Genomic DNA, 16,856 nt, shown 5'->3' with positions numbered 1-16,856 from the left:
ACTCCTTTCGCTATCTCCGCCCAGGTTCGTCCCTTCGCCACACCTCCAGGATCCCGTACTCCCTATCCACCAGTCTTCCCCGCCCCAGGTCGTAACGATCCCCCCTCCTTAGCCTCTCGGAGGGTTTTGGGACGAAGGAAAGGAAGCCCCCCCCCCCCCCCTAAAACACCTGGTGTGGGTCTCTGACCTCTTCTTCATCCTCATCCAGTTTTTGAATAGGCTGACGGAAGTCTCTAGTAACAAACCGCTAAAGTTTGCACCATTTCAAGAAACTAGACATCCCTAGTACCCAAGAAATATAGTTGGATCCATCTAAAACATTAGAAATAGGCAAAAAGACATCAAACTTGTCCATGACTACAAGCATGTGATGATGAACTGATGAAAAATAAATGTAGATACAAAAAATCAATTGTATAGGTAGAATTTGGGCAAACAGATGCCAAAAACAAAAAGAGCACACAAAAAAATATAAGGAACTAGTCTAGGATCATGTCAAAAAGGGGTGAACCTGTTGGTCAAAGAAATTGGACCAGTTTAGTCAATGCCAACAGAACCGGTCAGCAGGAGATGATGACATGGCTACCCCTCTGACATGTCAGAAGAATATGGTTGCTAGATGCTATCACGGTAGATCAAAAGCTGATATAGCATTTCAGACGCTGACGTGGCTAAAAGCAATATGGCAAATCCGAAGTTGAGGTGGCATCTCAGAAACTAACATGGCTAAAAGCAATATGGCAGATCAGAAGCTGATGTGGCAAACTAATGCAATAGTTGATGTGGATGTTAGAGAGCTAATGTGGCAGCTAATGTATCTGGTCAATGCTAATGTGGTAGGTTGATATGGTTGATTAGAGTGGCAAACCAATGTATCTGCTGATGTAGCCAATTGACGTGGAGGACTAATATGGCAGGCTGATGTGTCTGCTAGAGTGGTTGATTGACGTGATAGACTGATGTATCGGCAGATGACTAACTAAACCCAAATAGATTGGATTCGAGCCCACAAGTCTGATTGGATCACAATTTGAATCTGAATCCGCAATGACTTTAGCTAAAACGAGTTGGATCCTTTTAGAATTAGTTTATAAGTTAATTGAATCCTTCTTAGATTAAATGGATTGGATCCTTCTCTCGGATCCACTGGGTCTTTCTCATAAGGGATGGAGTTCTTGCCTTAATCAAGATGGTAGTGGCGGTGATGGAGGAACCGACCTTCCAAAGGCGGCGAAGGAGGAGAGTAAGAGGGTGGAACGAGCCGAAGATGGTGGGAGAGAAAGCAAAGAAGATTGAGCTGGAGAAACTAAGGGCCCAGTGATGGTGCTAGGCAGCAACATCAGAAGGAGGCCACGGATGACACTAGACAGCGGTGATGGAGAAGCTGAAGGGTCCGATGATGGTGCTAGACGGTGACATTGAAAGGAGGGACATTGGAAGGAGGCCATGGATAGCTCTAGACAACAGCAGCAAGCCAAGAGGGCAGGATGGACGGTTCCGATGGAGCAAAATAGTTGAGTAGGAATAAAGGTCAGGCTCTGATACCATATTAAAATATATAAAAAAAGAATATATATAAAAGATTTATATTTATTTTCTGTATTTTGTATTCAAATTACACCAATATATACGTCAATATATAGCCTAATAATATGGCTAGTAAGAAAAGTATATCACGACTAATATGGAAATATCAATCATATTTGGACTATTACAGTAACAAGATAGTAAATATGCTTAATAGATGAATTCTAGGTTCATGGACAACATTTTTTATCCAAGTTCCACAAACAAAATTGAGTAGGAGAGTAGGAAAGATATAATTTGAAAAGAAATTTGTAAGGAACACCCATACCTAGTATCAGGAATCTTTTCCTCAAGGCCATCAATCCAATGCTAACAGGAATCACTCCTAGGGCCTCCTCCCACCTCACCACACCCATCAAAGAAATGGGATTAGCACGAAGCTCCCGGAGGTTCACATTGCATGGCGTTTGGTACATGAGAAAAACAATTTCCAATAGATCTCTCTAGGAGAGATGAGGAGGGAAACAAGAAGGGGGCCTTTGAGTTGCTTGAGCTCCTCTCTAATCCTCAGGATCTATCACTTACGGTCCTTGGACTGCAAGAATCAAGGATTAAGGTTTAGGATCACTTTCTTTGGGGAGACGAGGAGGGGAAGGGAAGAGTACTTTCACTTCCAGCATTAGGCATCGAAATCGAAGGGGTTCGGTGGAGATTCTTGAGCGGACGAGGGCGAAGGCGAGGGCGATCTTGAGGGACAGAGAGTCACAGTGAGAGCTCGGGTTGGAAGCCATGGTTGAGACCATGGAGGACGAGTGCGAGAGAACACAGTGGCCATCAATGAGTTGGAGCCCACTCGGAGGAGAGGCTTGAAGTGACTTTAGCGAGGGAGAGGACCCATTTGTTAACCGCCATCCTATTAATATTTATCCGCATTGTTATTACATATAAAAAGAAGAGAAGAAAAAAGCGATTAAATTTCCCCTCTCAATAACATCTACATTTACATGGCAGCATTTCTCATTTTAATTTTTTTTTTTTTTATACTTTAACAGGTTAGTCATATAATGCATGTACAAACACACCCAATACAATACTCAATACAATCAGAAAATACAAGCTCATGAAGTGCTAGAGACAACTCCCCCTCCTTTAACCACAGGATATTTTCTGAATAGCTAGCCACTCTAAATGGTACCATCATCATTTCACTGAGCCTCCCACAAGTGATAGGAGCAAAAAGGAGGAATGGATCTCTTAAGCCCTGTAATCTTTTCCGCATTGAGAATGTATAGAGGCAGCTCCTCCACTCAGATTTCCAAAATCTACATTGATTCAAAGCAGATTGACTGGTAATACGCAATAATCCTTCATTCAATAGAAAATAACAGACAACAGATAATGTCATCAGATAGACACAAGCATGTATCATCTAAGATTTTTTTCTTAACAAACATCAAGCAAAATTAGCCATGAGCATGAGACCAAAATCCATGGCATTTTTTTTTGCTATAATAAACATTTATGTGACCTCGCAGAAATATACAACTCAAAAGTAACCATTCCTCGCAGACCGCTTAGGGTCATTGTATTATGAGTTGCTTACCTCAAAAGGAAAACAGAGGAAAGATGAAGGAATGAGAAACGGAAGAGAGAACAAGCCAAGGAATATTTGTTTTATCAAAGTTACAGATGGTTGAGAGAATCAACTAGGAGTACCAGCCAATACGGTTGAATTTAAGCGAGCAGGCTTTCACAGGTCTTGATATCAGCTGCCAGTCCTCCCAATACTGCCTGACTATCGGGACCCCTTTTGATGGTTTTCATCACAGCATCAAACATTGCTGACCGGAACCCGGAATCTTCAACTTTCTTCAGAATATCTTCCACCACCTTGAAACCAAGACCACCAACAAGAATCAGTTTACCCACCACTTCACCAAAATAATTTGGTGCCTTTGGCAAATCAATACCAACATCATCCAGCATTGCCCCATAAAGCAAACAGCCAGTCCCCAGGTCCCTTGGTGTGAGAACTTTCTGAGCCAACAAATACTCCAAAAGCTTGACAACAAGATCCACACAAGACTGGCCCTTGTCCAAAGCTAGATTGATGGCTTCCTTGACAACTTCCGGATGGTATTCAGGGCTCTTCAGTTCCTTCACGCATTGAAGTGCTTCATCTAGCATGCAGATGTGGAAATACTCCTCCAAAAGACCAACAGTCTTCTTATGTAGCTCGTTAGGATTTAACCTTGGTGCAGCCATTGGCTTGTCTGGGATCACAGATGGTGGCATTTGCGAAAGAGGTTTCAGGGACTGAACATTCTGAGATGAAGAATCTACTCGACCTGAAACAAGGCCAGAAGGACGAGCTGGGGGACCACTGCCCTGCAACAATGCACTAGTTTTACAAGCCATCAGGCCACCACTACCTTGAGGTAATAGCTTAGAGTTGATGGGCAATGGCTTGCCAACTAAAGGACTCTGGACACGGTTAGTTTCTCCCCTGGGCATCGATCTGCTCCTTGGAACTTCCCAGTTGTCCCTATCCAGCCCGGGCATTCCACGCATCTTCCTTGTTCCAGGCATTCCAGGCATCATACCTCCAGTTCCAGGTCGGCTTATAGGTGAACCACCAGGGCTGAGGGTCCCCAAAGCACCAACACTACGACCATTTCTCATGTTTGCAGTTGTTCCAGGGCGCAAACCAAGGTTCTTTTCCGCCTCACTATGAATTTCAGTGATGGTCTTGGCCTTCACCTGCAAAACCAAGACAGAAAAAATGCTCTAAATATGAAAAAGAAATTGAAAATTCAAAACATGCATATATCCTGATTTTTGTCACTACATATTTCTTTCTCCAACAAATTCAAAAACACGTGATGCCTCACATGTCCAAAAAATAAAATATTTTATAATACAAACAGAATGCTGTAAGCTGAGATCAGCAAGATGGCACCGAAAGTTTACCTCTTCACGTCGAGGGACCCAGTTATTGGTACGGAGGTCAAGCACATCACGGACCATAAACCTAACTCGTGGCTCAAGCTGGGGGTTCATTGTTAGCTCCTTCAACCGGTTGAAATAAGCATCATTAAAACGACGAGATTTGGGGCTTTCATCCAACTGCTTGCCAATGGTGTTGAAGACCTGACAGATTGCCTCAACATTCTCCTCGGCAGGGCAAGCTTTGCTATCAGGCCCCAATAACTCCTGTTAACAGTAACTGTGTCAGACAATTATTTAAAATAGTGGACCACTCAAAAAATGTAGAAGAATCAGGGTTAAGATGAATAGTGTGATCTACATACTTGGACGATGTGATGCACTATTTTCTCTGGCACCATCTTCTGCTTTAGAAGCTCGCCAATAAGGCGGATGTTACCAAGAGTGCGGAGCTTCACCATTCTTTCTTTATCCCTACGTTCCATTTCTTGGTCTGGGCCTGTCAACTTTCTAATCTCAGCCCTCAGATTATCAGCACCTTCAAATGCCTCCTGACAATTATTCAAGAGCATACGCTTGAAAGTGATTTCTTTCCCATCCGGTTCTTCAGGGGGCAATGGAGGGAGCCTCTCATTTAGATCAGAACACAATTGCGCATACATGGGACAGAAGGTAGGCTCAAAAACAGCTTTTTCGAATATGAGTGTAATGACATCCTGCATCATTAGTGTGTTTTAACAACTAAATTTTTGGGAGGGACAGCAACTGTTACAAAAGCAATTGTGCATAAATTCTGGGAAACATGAAAACTAAAAAGCAACCGAGCAAAAATTTTGGGAAGCATGAAAACCTGTAGAATATGGGGTGTTGTGATTCCAGCATCAATCAGTTGGTCCTTGAGAACATCAAATTTCTCTGGAGTCAGCTTGTTCAATATACTGCATTAAAATAAATAACAGAAAATTAAAAAAGAAGTCCAAATCATATTATCTTGCTTCCACTAATCAGATAAAACAGAGAGAGACAAAATCATACACAAAAAGGAGGAAAGAAACATGTATAACAACAGATTCAGGGAAGAATAAGTTGTGCAAAACCAAAAGTAACAACTGACAGCAGTTAGACTTAGGGTCATATATAAATCCACCTTCAAAACTAAAAGATTAAAAAAAATCATATGATTAAAATTTGCCAGCAGGCTAAACTAAACAATCACGTTAATTACCCCTTTACTGTTTTTAGAACCCGTTCTTTATCTGTAAGATTGCCTCTTCGAGTAGACCATGGCACTTCAGCCTTGACCAGAGCAGGTGTAGGCCCCGCCTGATAAATTGCAGATAATGTTACAAATGTCAAAACAAAAAAGGGGATCCATAAAGACATTAACAAACAGAGGAGACTGCATCGAGTATATAAAGACTATAAAGGAGCATGCTACACATTAAACCAGAGCGATCACTTTGAAGGTGGTGAAAGTTGGTGCAACATGTCAAGCAATCAATAGAAAGATTAACACTAATGACACAATCCATAGGACATGCATTTATACATGAATTAAGCTGTGAATTCCTCTTCAGCGAATTCCTATCAGGGCTCAAGAATAAGAATACAGGTCAAAGTTAGAACTATTACATCCAATCTTGCTAAAACAAAATGGTGAAACTGAGTATAACGAAAGTAGATCATATTCTGCACCTCTAATAAGTCTACAGGTGGAGCCAAGGATGCAGTTCAATTGAAGGCACAAAGAATTTCCCAAACAAATTATTACTTCTGCTTAAGAAAGATGGTTATATAGGAAAGTGGTTGAGTTTAAAGAGGGTGAACAGAATGAAGATGTCTTCCTAGTATTAAAAGAAGAAAACAATTGAGGAGTTAATATTATAAACAAGAAGGATAAGCAGTATTACCTAGGTCAGAAAAAGGAATCTGGATGTCAACAGAAAAAAAGGATGGCATGAGTACAAGGAACCAAGAAGAAACTTCCCAGTTTGGAGGATGTAATCCTAATAAAAATTGTGATAAAGCAGAATCCACCAGCTAACCCTCATTGATGGCATAAGAAGCATTTGTTATTTTATGTGACTACATTTACTGAATACAAAAGTAATATCTGGGCATTATTTTCATGAAATTATCCACCAAATGATTAAGGAAGTCAAAAGATGTTCTTTTTTCTTGAGAAAAAGGAAAAGCACAAACATGCATGTCAGTTAGTATTAAATTTTTAAAATAAATATATGCAGACTGTCTAGCTTTATGGAGGATTGTCATAGTGTAATTTCATGTCCACATGGTTAATTTATATACTGCAATAGATCCCCACAAGTTCCTTGACAATATTGACTCCTGCAGTGGACAGAGGATCCATGGTCAAACTGTTTAATAATCCAAGTTAATTGAGAAAGAAAAGAAAGAAACCATTTTGGGAGATCTAACAGGCTATCCAACTCCAAGTAGCAACTGGGCTTCAAAGACAGACCCATATGACTACCAAAGAGTTATTTTCATTTTTCTTCACCAAGAAACAATTTCAGACCATAACATTGTTGAAACCTCCATTGCTGCATCCCTATAGCAAGCTGCCTATATCATTGTGCTTATGTTGAATGAGGTTTATTTTAGAAAATGAGGAATTCTATGTTTAAATTGAATTAGATGTGAAAGTTCAGTTTTGGATTGCAAGTACGAAAGCAAACCAGAACGGGATTACATATTTCTCTTGCTTTCCATGCCTAGCTTTCTCATTTAAGCTTTTTTGTGCAGCCCAGACCCATCTCAGGACCAGGCCAGCCTCTTTTACTCATCGACATTATCCCTGTGTTCCCATGATCATCAAATGCAGAAAGTTAGGAATTTGACATTGGTAAATATGAAGAACACATGCAAACCCACAGGAAGAACAGTAGACAACCAAGGAATTAGTCATCGATGGTTCCTCACATCCACTAATATATTATATCATATCTTCTGAGGATCTTTTCAGTCTTTCACAAGTTTTTCATGTTTCTTAAGACTTCCCTCATTTTAGGGAATATGATATAAAACCAAATAATAATAAGTTTCAGTCTATGATATTCATGGATTTCACTTAAATTGATGTTCCAGCAGTCCTTGGAATCAACTTATGATTATTTTTACCCAAATTTATGAGTCTATAGTCATATCTACATAAAAAAAGTATATAAGATTTTTTAGTTATGAAGTTTTAAACTTCTTGCTCAATTGAAATTCTTTTCCAAGTCATAGGCTGTCAAGTCCTATGGCCATAGCATTTAAGTTTGCAGTTGTTTCAAGACTAGGAAATATTGTTCCCGAGCTGTTTAGTTTCTTTAATTGGGGGTTTGCACAAAGTTACAAATTTCAAAGAATTTTTTTTTTTAGTTGAGATAGAGATCAAGTGGATAGGTGCAGTACAGTTTTTCTCTCTCCTCCCCTTTCACATTCTCCCTTCCTCAAGTTTTTTCTCTTATTTATCTTCTCTTTCTTTTCTTCTTCGGTTTGCTTGTTATTGTGCCATAAATTAGTTCTCAACCTACCTTTGATTTGGTTTCTGACTCCAGAATGATGTATTATTTTACAAGCAGTCTTAAACATCACCCAAAGGCCTATATTCCATACTTGATGGAACCTTAACCACTTTATTCATCCACTTTGATCCACACCTAAACCCCTCAAGTCCATGCACTCTCAAGAAACTTATGCAACACCAGAGCCTTTATACCCATGAATCTGATCATGAAGTCTCTTAAAAACCTTGCAAGCATACTCTCTCACATCCCATACCTAGATTCTAGTTTCAACCTTTATTGATCCTTATGACCAAAGTCCAAAAGATACTTCCTTCCTACCTCATAAAACTTGGATCTGTCCAAATCTATCATCCTCCTTGCAGCAAAAACCAAGCCATTAAAATCCAAGGTACGCCGTCTCGATACCGGGCTCCATACTAGTGCCACACTATCATTGTGCCGGTATAGTACGAGGCCTGTTCGGCGAACCAAATGTCAGTACTCCTTCCCTATACTATGTACCAGTATCGAACCAGTATGGTACAGTACACCCTATACCGATCCGGTACGGTATAGCAAACCTTGCATTAAAACCTTCTAAAAATCATAGATTCCACACCATTGCAAATATACAGCTCTGACCCCATAGAGTGTGGCATCAAAAGTAAATCATATTATTCTCAAATTAGCTTTTGCTGAAATAGCTAGTTGGATGTGTATCGAAACTCATCACAACTATAGCAGGCATCAACATGCAAAGAAGATTAAAAGAGTGTTTTCGATTGTACAAGAGTCGGGAAAGATGATGAAGAGACTTAAATTTACATAGATGGACATTGTGAGGAAGAAAAAAATTGCAAGTCACAAAGACCAGATATTAAATAACTAAAACCAAAGGACAATTAATAGTTACAATCCTTACATATGCAGGAAAGAATGGAGCTAGAAATGAAGTAAGAATATCAGCGAGCAAAGATATGAAAGACAATTGATGCAATTACAGAATTTCACCTTTAGTAGGTCTGGCGGAACAAATTAAAATACAAGCACGAGAGGTGTGGAGCTCAAGGAAATCAGGAACATGCTAAAAAGGTTGTGAACAGTGGACTTAACATTAAGAAAAAAGAAATGCAATGTCAACAAACTACCCTGAAAGAATTGGATAACACATGTTTCTCAATGCCAAAAAAAGCATTTCAAGTCCACTGCTTGAATGGTACTGTTCATAGCATAAAAAAGAGCATCGCATTGCATGAGGCTGCCAGCACTGCAAGGTCCAGAAAGGGTTAGGCAAATGCAGCCTTATCCCGACATGCAAAGAGGCTATTTCCATGCTTTAAACCATGACACCCAAGTCAAGATGGAGAAACATTATCGTTGGGTCACATCGCACCCTCTGGTACTGTTCATAGAATAAAGTAAAAAATTTTAAGCAATAGAACATCAACATGTGCTTCTGTCATGAGAAGTGGAGGACATGAGAGGAAATAAGGTGGACAAAGGAGAGAAGAAACAAATATGATCGGACAATAAATACTAGGGCCCATTGTTGCGTCTGAGCAATCACATATACAGATTTAAAGACATAAGAGAAAAACGATGAGATTGAAGCAAAATTCAAAAGTGGAAAAAAAATGGCATATATAGCTTGTTCTCAAGAAGACATAAGAGAATATGTAGTTATACAAAGGATAGCCACAACAAAGCACAAGTATGCATCTGGGGACAAGAAGAAAAGGGGTGACACTAAGATTCAAAAAAATAAAACATGATAAAGTGGTGAATGCATAAAAGATTGGATGATTACTGCTTTATTATTAATTTTACAATTTAAAACATGGCATGCCAAATGCAAAAACATATTATGATAATTCACATAATTCTTAAAGGGTGTCTATAAAGTTTACAATTTAACAAAAAACTACTTTAAAAGTGAGGTGCAAGAATTAGAAAGGAACCAAATCCTGAAAGTCGCAGGGGTTGAAGTTGCTTTAGACACAGTTTGGTTTATGTTAGTGGCAAACCAATAACCAACCTGATCCCGATCAGTTCCCAATTCTTGAAACTCTAACCAAAATCAATCAGCATTTTAGGATTAGAACGATAGACAAAACAACGCAAATCACAATTTGGTTGGTTCAATTTCGAATTACCTAGAGACCATAAATTCAAATCAGTAAAATGATATGTTTCCAAAAAAAATTAAAAAAAATAAAAATAAAAAAGAACAAGTAAAGCCATTAGAGTGTGAGGGACTGAAAGGCTGAAGGTGACAACTCATGAGACCCAAGAAGCTAAGGGGAAGCAGGAATCGTGAATCCTGGGGGATTAAAGAGCAGCCACCATGAGCTGCTAACGGACCACAAGGGAGGAGTTGTGACTCAGGCCATGAGCGGCAGCAGGTGAGAAGGGTTTGAATCTTTGAATAGACAAGAACTTAATCATCTAATCCCTGTCTAGGTTAAAAATATTATACAAACTATATCTTAACCCGGTTAGCATATATGATACTATAAAAGCACATGTATATTTATCTGTATGATATAGTATCGGCTTGGTTCTGATTAGATCGGTTTACTTGACCTCTTGAATTGGAAATAAGCGAGTGCAACTGGGTTTATGAAAAGCAGAACTTGTATAGAACTGATTCCCAGTTAAACGCCAACCAACCGACCCAATGCTGCCACTTCATTCAGTTCTCAAGAACTTGGAAACATGTAGCCCAAAGTTGCAAGTCAGAAGGGGCACTATATTTTATGGTGCTCAAAATTTAAAGTCATCTTGGCATCAGGATTCAAAGCACAATACGAGAATAGCATGAACACCATTATTCCAATTCCTGCTTCCATGACATAGTAATGATTAATCAATGGTCGAAATGGAGGTCAAGAAGATGACAAAAAAGGACATTGCATTTTCAGCTATGGCAAGAAAAAATACGACAACAAAAACAAGGCAAGGGAAAGTGATGCCCTTTTGTAAAGAATTCAATTTATGCATGTTATCCAAAGCGGGCCAAGCACTGAAGTGGAATGCAGTTTGATGGCATGATCCGTATCTTTGACGATAAGAAGTACTGAGCTTCTATTTCCAATTAGTACTCTTTTAGTATCATGCCTTGGTGATCAACCAATAGAATTTTTCAAAATTGTGCTTCACAACCTGGCAGCATAGGCACCAATTTATCCTCTTTCTTTTTGTGATAAAACAAGATTCAACCTTGACTAAGTCAATTGTGTGACCAAACCGATTCACGTAAAAAAAAAGAGTATTATTAAAAATTATACTACAGTCACATGTTTAAGAAGCAAAACAAAGGCCATAGAGAACAAGTAAAAGAATTATGGTGGCAATCAATGGCATCATATCCAGCCAGGCAGTTCACTCAGACTTTAAGAACATTGAATTGATAGCTATTGTTAATTCGGAGAACCATTTGACTAAGCAAGAAGTCGTCATTATCATGGTCGATTTTTCAACAACTCAGTGAATGCCATAAATGATAAGAATTGAAATGTGGTGAAAACTGAAATTCCAGTTGAGGTCAGTCAGCACGAAAAAGAAACTTCGTTTCACAAATTATGAAGATGGACTAATTGGTAATAACTAGGAGGAATTTCCTTTTTCTCCCAAAGAATATAGTAATGTGATATGACCAGAAATAGAAGGGAATCCTCAAATACAACTGAAATAAATGATTTAGAATTTGTTTAAGATCAGAGACAAAAAGTACATGAAGTGCAACTTTAGTGGGAATCGAAATGAAAATCAACAATTATAGATGGCCACAAATAACTCCATCAGGGGTCAGCACATTTGATATCATGCATTGCTTACACATAAAATAGATATAGATAAACACACATTTAAAAATAGAAGCGCTGATCAATGTAGCAAAGGATTAGATCGTTGCATGTCTCTAAAACTTGCAAAAAACTTTTGATGGCAATAAGCCCAGTAGTGTTGTATAGATCAGACTGTTGAATGAAAAGTTGGATTAGTGCCATAAATCAAGAATCACAAAGATGAGAACATGTAAAACAATTGGAATAGCTTAAAGATGAAAGAAATAAATCACTGATTGCAGGACATTAAACAGCCAACTAAGATGCTATCAGCATATGAAAAGCGGATTTAAAGAGGGATTGGTTGATATAAAGGCAAGAAGTCATGATCAAGAAACAGTAGACCTGAGAGAAAACATCTATGATTAAATTATCATTAAATGCAGAATGCCATTAAGCAATGATGCACTTGAATGGAGCAACAATGTTCAAATAGATAAAAATTTCATGACATCTAAAGTACTTTAGTAAACCAAATTCTCATTGGCACAATGTTCAGACCAACAAATCAAGTATATACCTAGATAAAAAGGGCATGTGGAACAAGTATCGTACATAAAACAAGAAGCATGACATTCTTTAAACATTACCAAGGAGTTAAAATTATACACGAACAATAAGTTAAGAAGGAAAAGAGGCATCTCCAGAGCATCATAGCAATACTTAATAATTACCCCTGGGGTGGAAGTTTTTGAAGAAAATTGGGAACCCAGTTGGTCTTGCTTATTAAATTGGTTTATTTCTTGTGGTCTCAAATTGGATGCATGTGCCTCTTTATTATCACGTATCGTATCCCACGACCTCTCCTCTCCAACTGAGGGCAATTGCCCTGAACGTCCACGCCAATCACGATTTTCCGGTTCATAATAGCGACTCTGTGATTGAGTTTGCAACTGGAGAGTATAAACAAATGTTAGAAGATGTCTGTACAAAATTAGAAGCACATAGAGAAAACCTTGATATAAACATAAGGAATATAGAAAAGCATGACGATAAATATTCTTTAAGCAGACATCCCAAGCAAAGTTCTCCAGAAACACATATATTTCCTAGAGAAGAAAAAAAAAATTGTAGAAAACTGCAACTCTAAGAAAGTTGGCGACACTGCTCCTCATATTTAGAAACATACAGAGAACTAACCTCGCTACTTTTATAATTCAAATGACGCATACAATTCACACCTTTGACTAGAACTCACATTGACATCACTGCGACCCCAAGTCTGATCTTCATTATATATTTCAGCCTCAATCTCCCGTTTAACTTTCAAAATATCTTCAGGGATCTCAACAACCTGTTAGGAGAAAAAATAAGCAAAAGCTGCAGGCCAGGAAAGTAGCTCATCACAAACATTTAAACTAGTGCAATGAGTATATCTAAACCCATGCATACTAAAATTTAATTTTTTTAAGTAGCTACCAAGAATATTGATGGCATTGATATAACAAATAAATGTATGAAACAAGATTAGTAACCATGATATGCCCCACAATTGAAGGAATATTGAAATTATTTGGTTTCATATATAAGTAGGGAAAGATACACAGTGCATGCTAAGTTTAAAAAGAAAAATATTTATCAATTATAATATATATATAGAAATAAAAATAATAGATAAAAAAGAAACTTGAAAATAATGGAGCAATAAGGTGATGTTCAAGTGATTCATATATAGGACGTGAATGAGGTGAACACTTCCACCAAAGAAGAAGAAGATGAAAGATGAGCATTATTAGGTATATTGCCAAGTGCAAGATGGAGAGAGATGTTGGAACATACATCAAGAGCAGGTTGTGGTTATGAGGTTGAAGATGTAGGTGGCATGGAGATGGTACAATAGGCGAAGAGATGGTGGTTATTAGGGCAATTTCGTGAGGAGGGGGGCCAACTTGGGATAATGGGTTATTATTTAGAATGATTAAGAGAGATAAAAAGGAAAGACAACACCTATGCTGCCCTATCTTTAAAATAGAATGGTTCTTATTCAATGAGATAACTATTATTCCAATCTAACCCATGGACATATACAATATAAAGTCTTGAAAAGTAGAATTGTTTTCCAATATAGGCAAATTTGACAAACTTAAAGAACTAACTCATGCTTTTTCATATAGTAGCCATATTTATTTGGTAAGACATCTTTAAATCTCTTCCCAATTGAGATTTTCCAATCAGTTGGAGATGATATTATTAAAAAATATATTCATTTGGAAATAATCCATCGACACATTCAGAGGGTTAGCCTTAAACCAATGGTAAGGTAGCTGTGAATTGGAGGTCACGAGTTCAAAACATAGAAACATGGAGTAAGGTTGTGTACATCTAGCCCTCCCCAAACTTTGCAATGGCAGGAGCCTTGTGCGCTATACCACTCTTTTTAGTCCATTTACACATTCGACATGTCTATCTTCTCTAACGACCTCAAGCAACCATAGGAGAGGAAGAGAGGATCTGTAAGGACTCATGCACGCATGTGTTTAATCCCACATCGACTATGTACTAGGTAAATCTTGAGTACTTATACAGGGCAAAGAAACCTAAATAATTACCTTCTGGCTAGGCCTTCTCTAAGAACCTCAAGTAATCATAGGAGAGGAAGAGAGGATCTGTGAGGACTCATGCACGCATGTGTTTAATCCCACATTGACTATGTACTAGGTAAATCTTGAGTACTTATACAGGGTTGCACAAGTTTGGACCTTTTGCTTATTTCAAGACTTGCTCCTACTTTAGTTGCTACATCCTTGATGGACAAACAAATTCAAGTAGACCTTGAAAACAATAAATTATATTCAAAGTGATGATGATGACAACGATGACAACGACGATGATGATGGCGATCAAAAAAGAACTTTTTAAAATAAAAATTAAATAAAAACTTCGATACCTGATGAAGTTGTAGAAGTTCGTCTCTTGTGTAACGAATGTGATCGCGACCCTCAAACCGTGAATCTCCAATCTGACAAAAGTTTAAAATAGTTTTTATATCCCAATATCCATTTATTATATAAGAGGAAACAAAAGAAAGTAGATGCGGAACCGTATACTCTTTGCAATTAAGAAAACCTGGCATCTAATCACATAAGATACAAGATACATGGAAATTCAAAAAACAACAATTTCTGGATTAAAAGATTCCATGCCTAATGATCTCTCTTTTCTTAATATATTACTTATGTTAGACGCCATGACCCAACGAAATGAGCTATGAGCACTAGCAACAAGAGCCAAAAGCCGCATACCACCTTCCAAAAGCTAAAGGCCAATACTAGAAATTGTCGGGATAAGCAATATTGATAATACAAAGCATGAGGAAAATTATTAAAAAGAAAAAGATGCTCTTGAACAAAGACTATGCATGCATTTGCACATAGAATCCCTGAACCAAGAAAGTTCAATTCACGGACTAATAAAAAAGCCATGTTCAACACCACTTACAAAAACGCTCAGAACAATCAAACAGTGATAACTACAAATTACAAATCCAAAGACACTTCATCAGGAATCCTTTCAAAATAATTCTAAAGCAACTTTTCAGCATGTAACTAAGCTCTCCAAAGTCGAGATTCCATAGATAACACAACCTTTTTGTTTTCTAAAGAAACCTGCTTCGGTGAGTCAAACTAACCAGATCAAACATGAACAATTTCAAGCAACCGATCTATAAATCCATTTAATATAATTAGAATCCCTAGCTCCGATACCATATCAGGCTAAATCCACAGTGCCAAAAAGATAAACAAAGAAAAGAAGAAAAAAACCAGAAAACAACACCAACAATATAAACTTTCACGGTTCAAATGAAACCCTAGAACCGAAGAAACGGACACGCCTACCTTGAGAGGCAGGGCGGTGCTGGCGCCGCCATGGGGGCGGAGGACGGGGAGATCCGAGGAGGAGGAGCTGAGGGAAGAGCCGCCGAAGTCGAAGCGTGGGGCAAGGAGTCTGCTGCCTCGGTTGCCGCCACCACCAGGCCTCAAGCTCAGGACCGTCTGCTCCGACTGCATACCTCGCCGGAGATCCTCTCTGCGGGCGGTGGTGTGATCGCGCGGTCGGCCGGCCGATCGAAGCCGACGAGCAAGGGCGAAGAGGAGGGCAGAGGCTACGGCAAGAGGAGGAGGGAGGAGAGACCTTCGCAAAGCCCCCTCTCTCTCTTCGGCGAAAGAGAAGGGCGAAGGAGAAGAAGGAGCGAGAGAGAGAGAGAGAGAGAGAGTATAGGGCGAGGGGAAGGAGAGAAGCCCTATATATGTCCGAGGGGGTAGGTATTTGCGTAATTAAATTCCTTCAAAAGGGTTAAGAGGTATGCTACATTCATATACAATCGGGTAGTTCTATATACACCCCCCCTATTGCTCAGGACACCCCCCCCCCCCCCCCCCCCCAAAAAACCAAAAAAAAAATACCCAAACTAACCTTTAGTATAATTACCATATTGCCCTTGAAATTTTCTCATACACCCCCCTTCCTCCTCCTCCGTTTCGTTTTGAAAAGAAAAAAAAAAAAACACCCCTCAAACCCCCCTTAAACCCCTCCTCCCCCGTTCCCCCTTCTCCCTCTCGTCGCCGGCATTCTCCCGATCTCCGACCACCTCGCCGGCTTCTCCCGGAACCACCTCGCCGGCTTCTTCCGAAATTTTTTTTTTTCACGGTTCGTGCTCCGTTCGGCACTGGATCGCCGAACAAAAGGCTTCTGTTCGGCTGAATAGTGCCGAACAGAAGCCTTCTGTTCGGCAACCCTCAACCGAACAGATCTGTTCGGCTGCACAGTGCCGAACAGAAGGCTTCTGTCCGGCACTGTTCAGCCTAACAGAAGCCTTTTGTTCGGCGATCCAGTGCCGAACGGAGCACGAACCGTGAAAAAAAAAATTTCGGGAGAAGCCGGCGAGGTGGTTCCGGGAGAAGCCGGCGAGGTGGTCGGAGATCGGGAGAATGCCGGCGACGAGAGGGAGAAGGGGGAACGGGGGGTTTTGGGCGTTGGCGAGGTGTTTTGGAGGGGAAGAGCGGGGTGGGGGGGGTTTGGGGGGTGT

General features: G+C 39.4%; 1 protein-coding gene across 1 annotated transcript; it reads right to left on the bottom strand.

Moving 5' to 3' along the window:
* Positions 1–2,950: 2,950 nt before the first annotated feature.
* LOC103705138 (eukaryotic translation initiation factor-like) lies at positions 2,951–16,050 on the bottom strand. Its single transcript, XM_039128274.3, has 9 exons — positions 15,667–16,050; positions 14,718–14,789; positions 13,029–13,124; positions 12,505–12,723; positions 5,699–5,796; positions 5,324–5,411; positions 4,839–5,189; positions 4,498–4,740; positions 2,951–4,287 (listed from the first exon to the last, which is right to left on the bottom strand). Exons 1-9 carry the CDS (start codon positions 15,835–15,837, stop codon positions 3,262–3,264), a joined length of 2,364 nt encoding a protein of 787 aa, XP_038984202.2. The 5' UTR covers positions 15,838–16,050; the 3' UTR covers positions 2,951–3,261.
* Between the last annotated feature and the right edge of the window lie 806 nt (positions 16,051–16,856).

This window comes from Phoenix dactylifera, chromosome 11 (genome assembly GCF_051530095.1).
Source record: "Phoenix dactylifera cultivar Ajwa chromosome 11, Ajwa_hap1_PhDact_Kaust_v1.1, whole genome shotgun sequence".
In the NCBI taxonomy this organism is placed as follows: domain Eukaryota; kingdom Viridiplantae; phylum Streptophyta; class Magnoliopsida; order Arecales; family Arecaceae; genus Phoenix; species Phoenix dactylifera.
The sequence above is the reverse complement of the archived record's forward strand: the minus strand, read 5'-3'. Positions and strand labels throughout refer to the sequence as shown.

Bases quoted from the DNA above. Each gene is read 5' to 3' on its own strand.
- LOC103705138 (XM_039128274.3), bottom strand. From the start codon at position 15,837: ATGCAGTCGGAGCAGACGGTCCTGAGCTTGAGGCCTGGTGGTGGCGGC. The intron at 12,724-13,028 runs GTGAGTTCTAGT...TATACTCTCCAG, and splicing joins GGGGTCGCAGTGATGTCAAT to TTGCAAACTCAATCACAGAG. The intron at 5,190-5,323 runs GTTTTCATGCTT...CTAATGATGCAG, and splicing joins CAACACCCCATATTCTACAG to GATGTCATTACACTCATATT.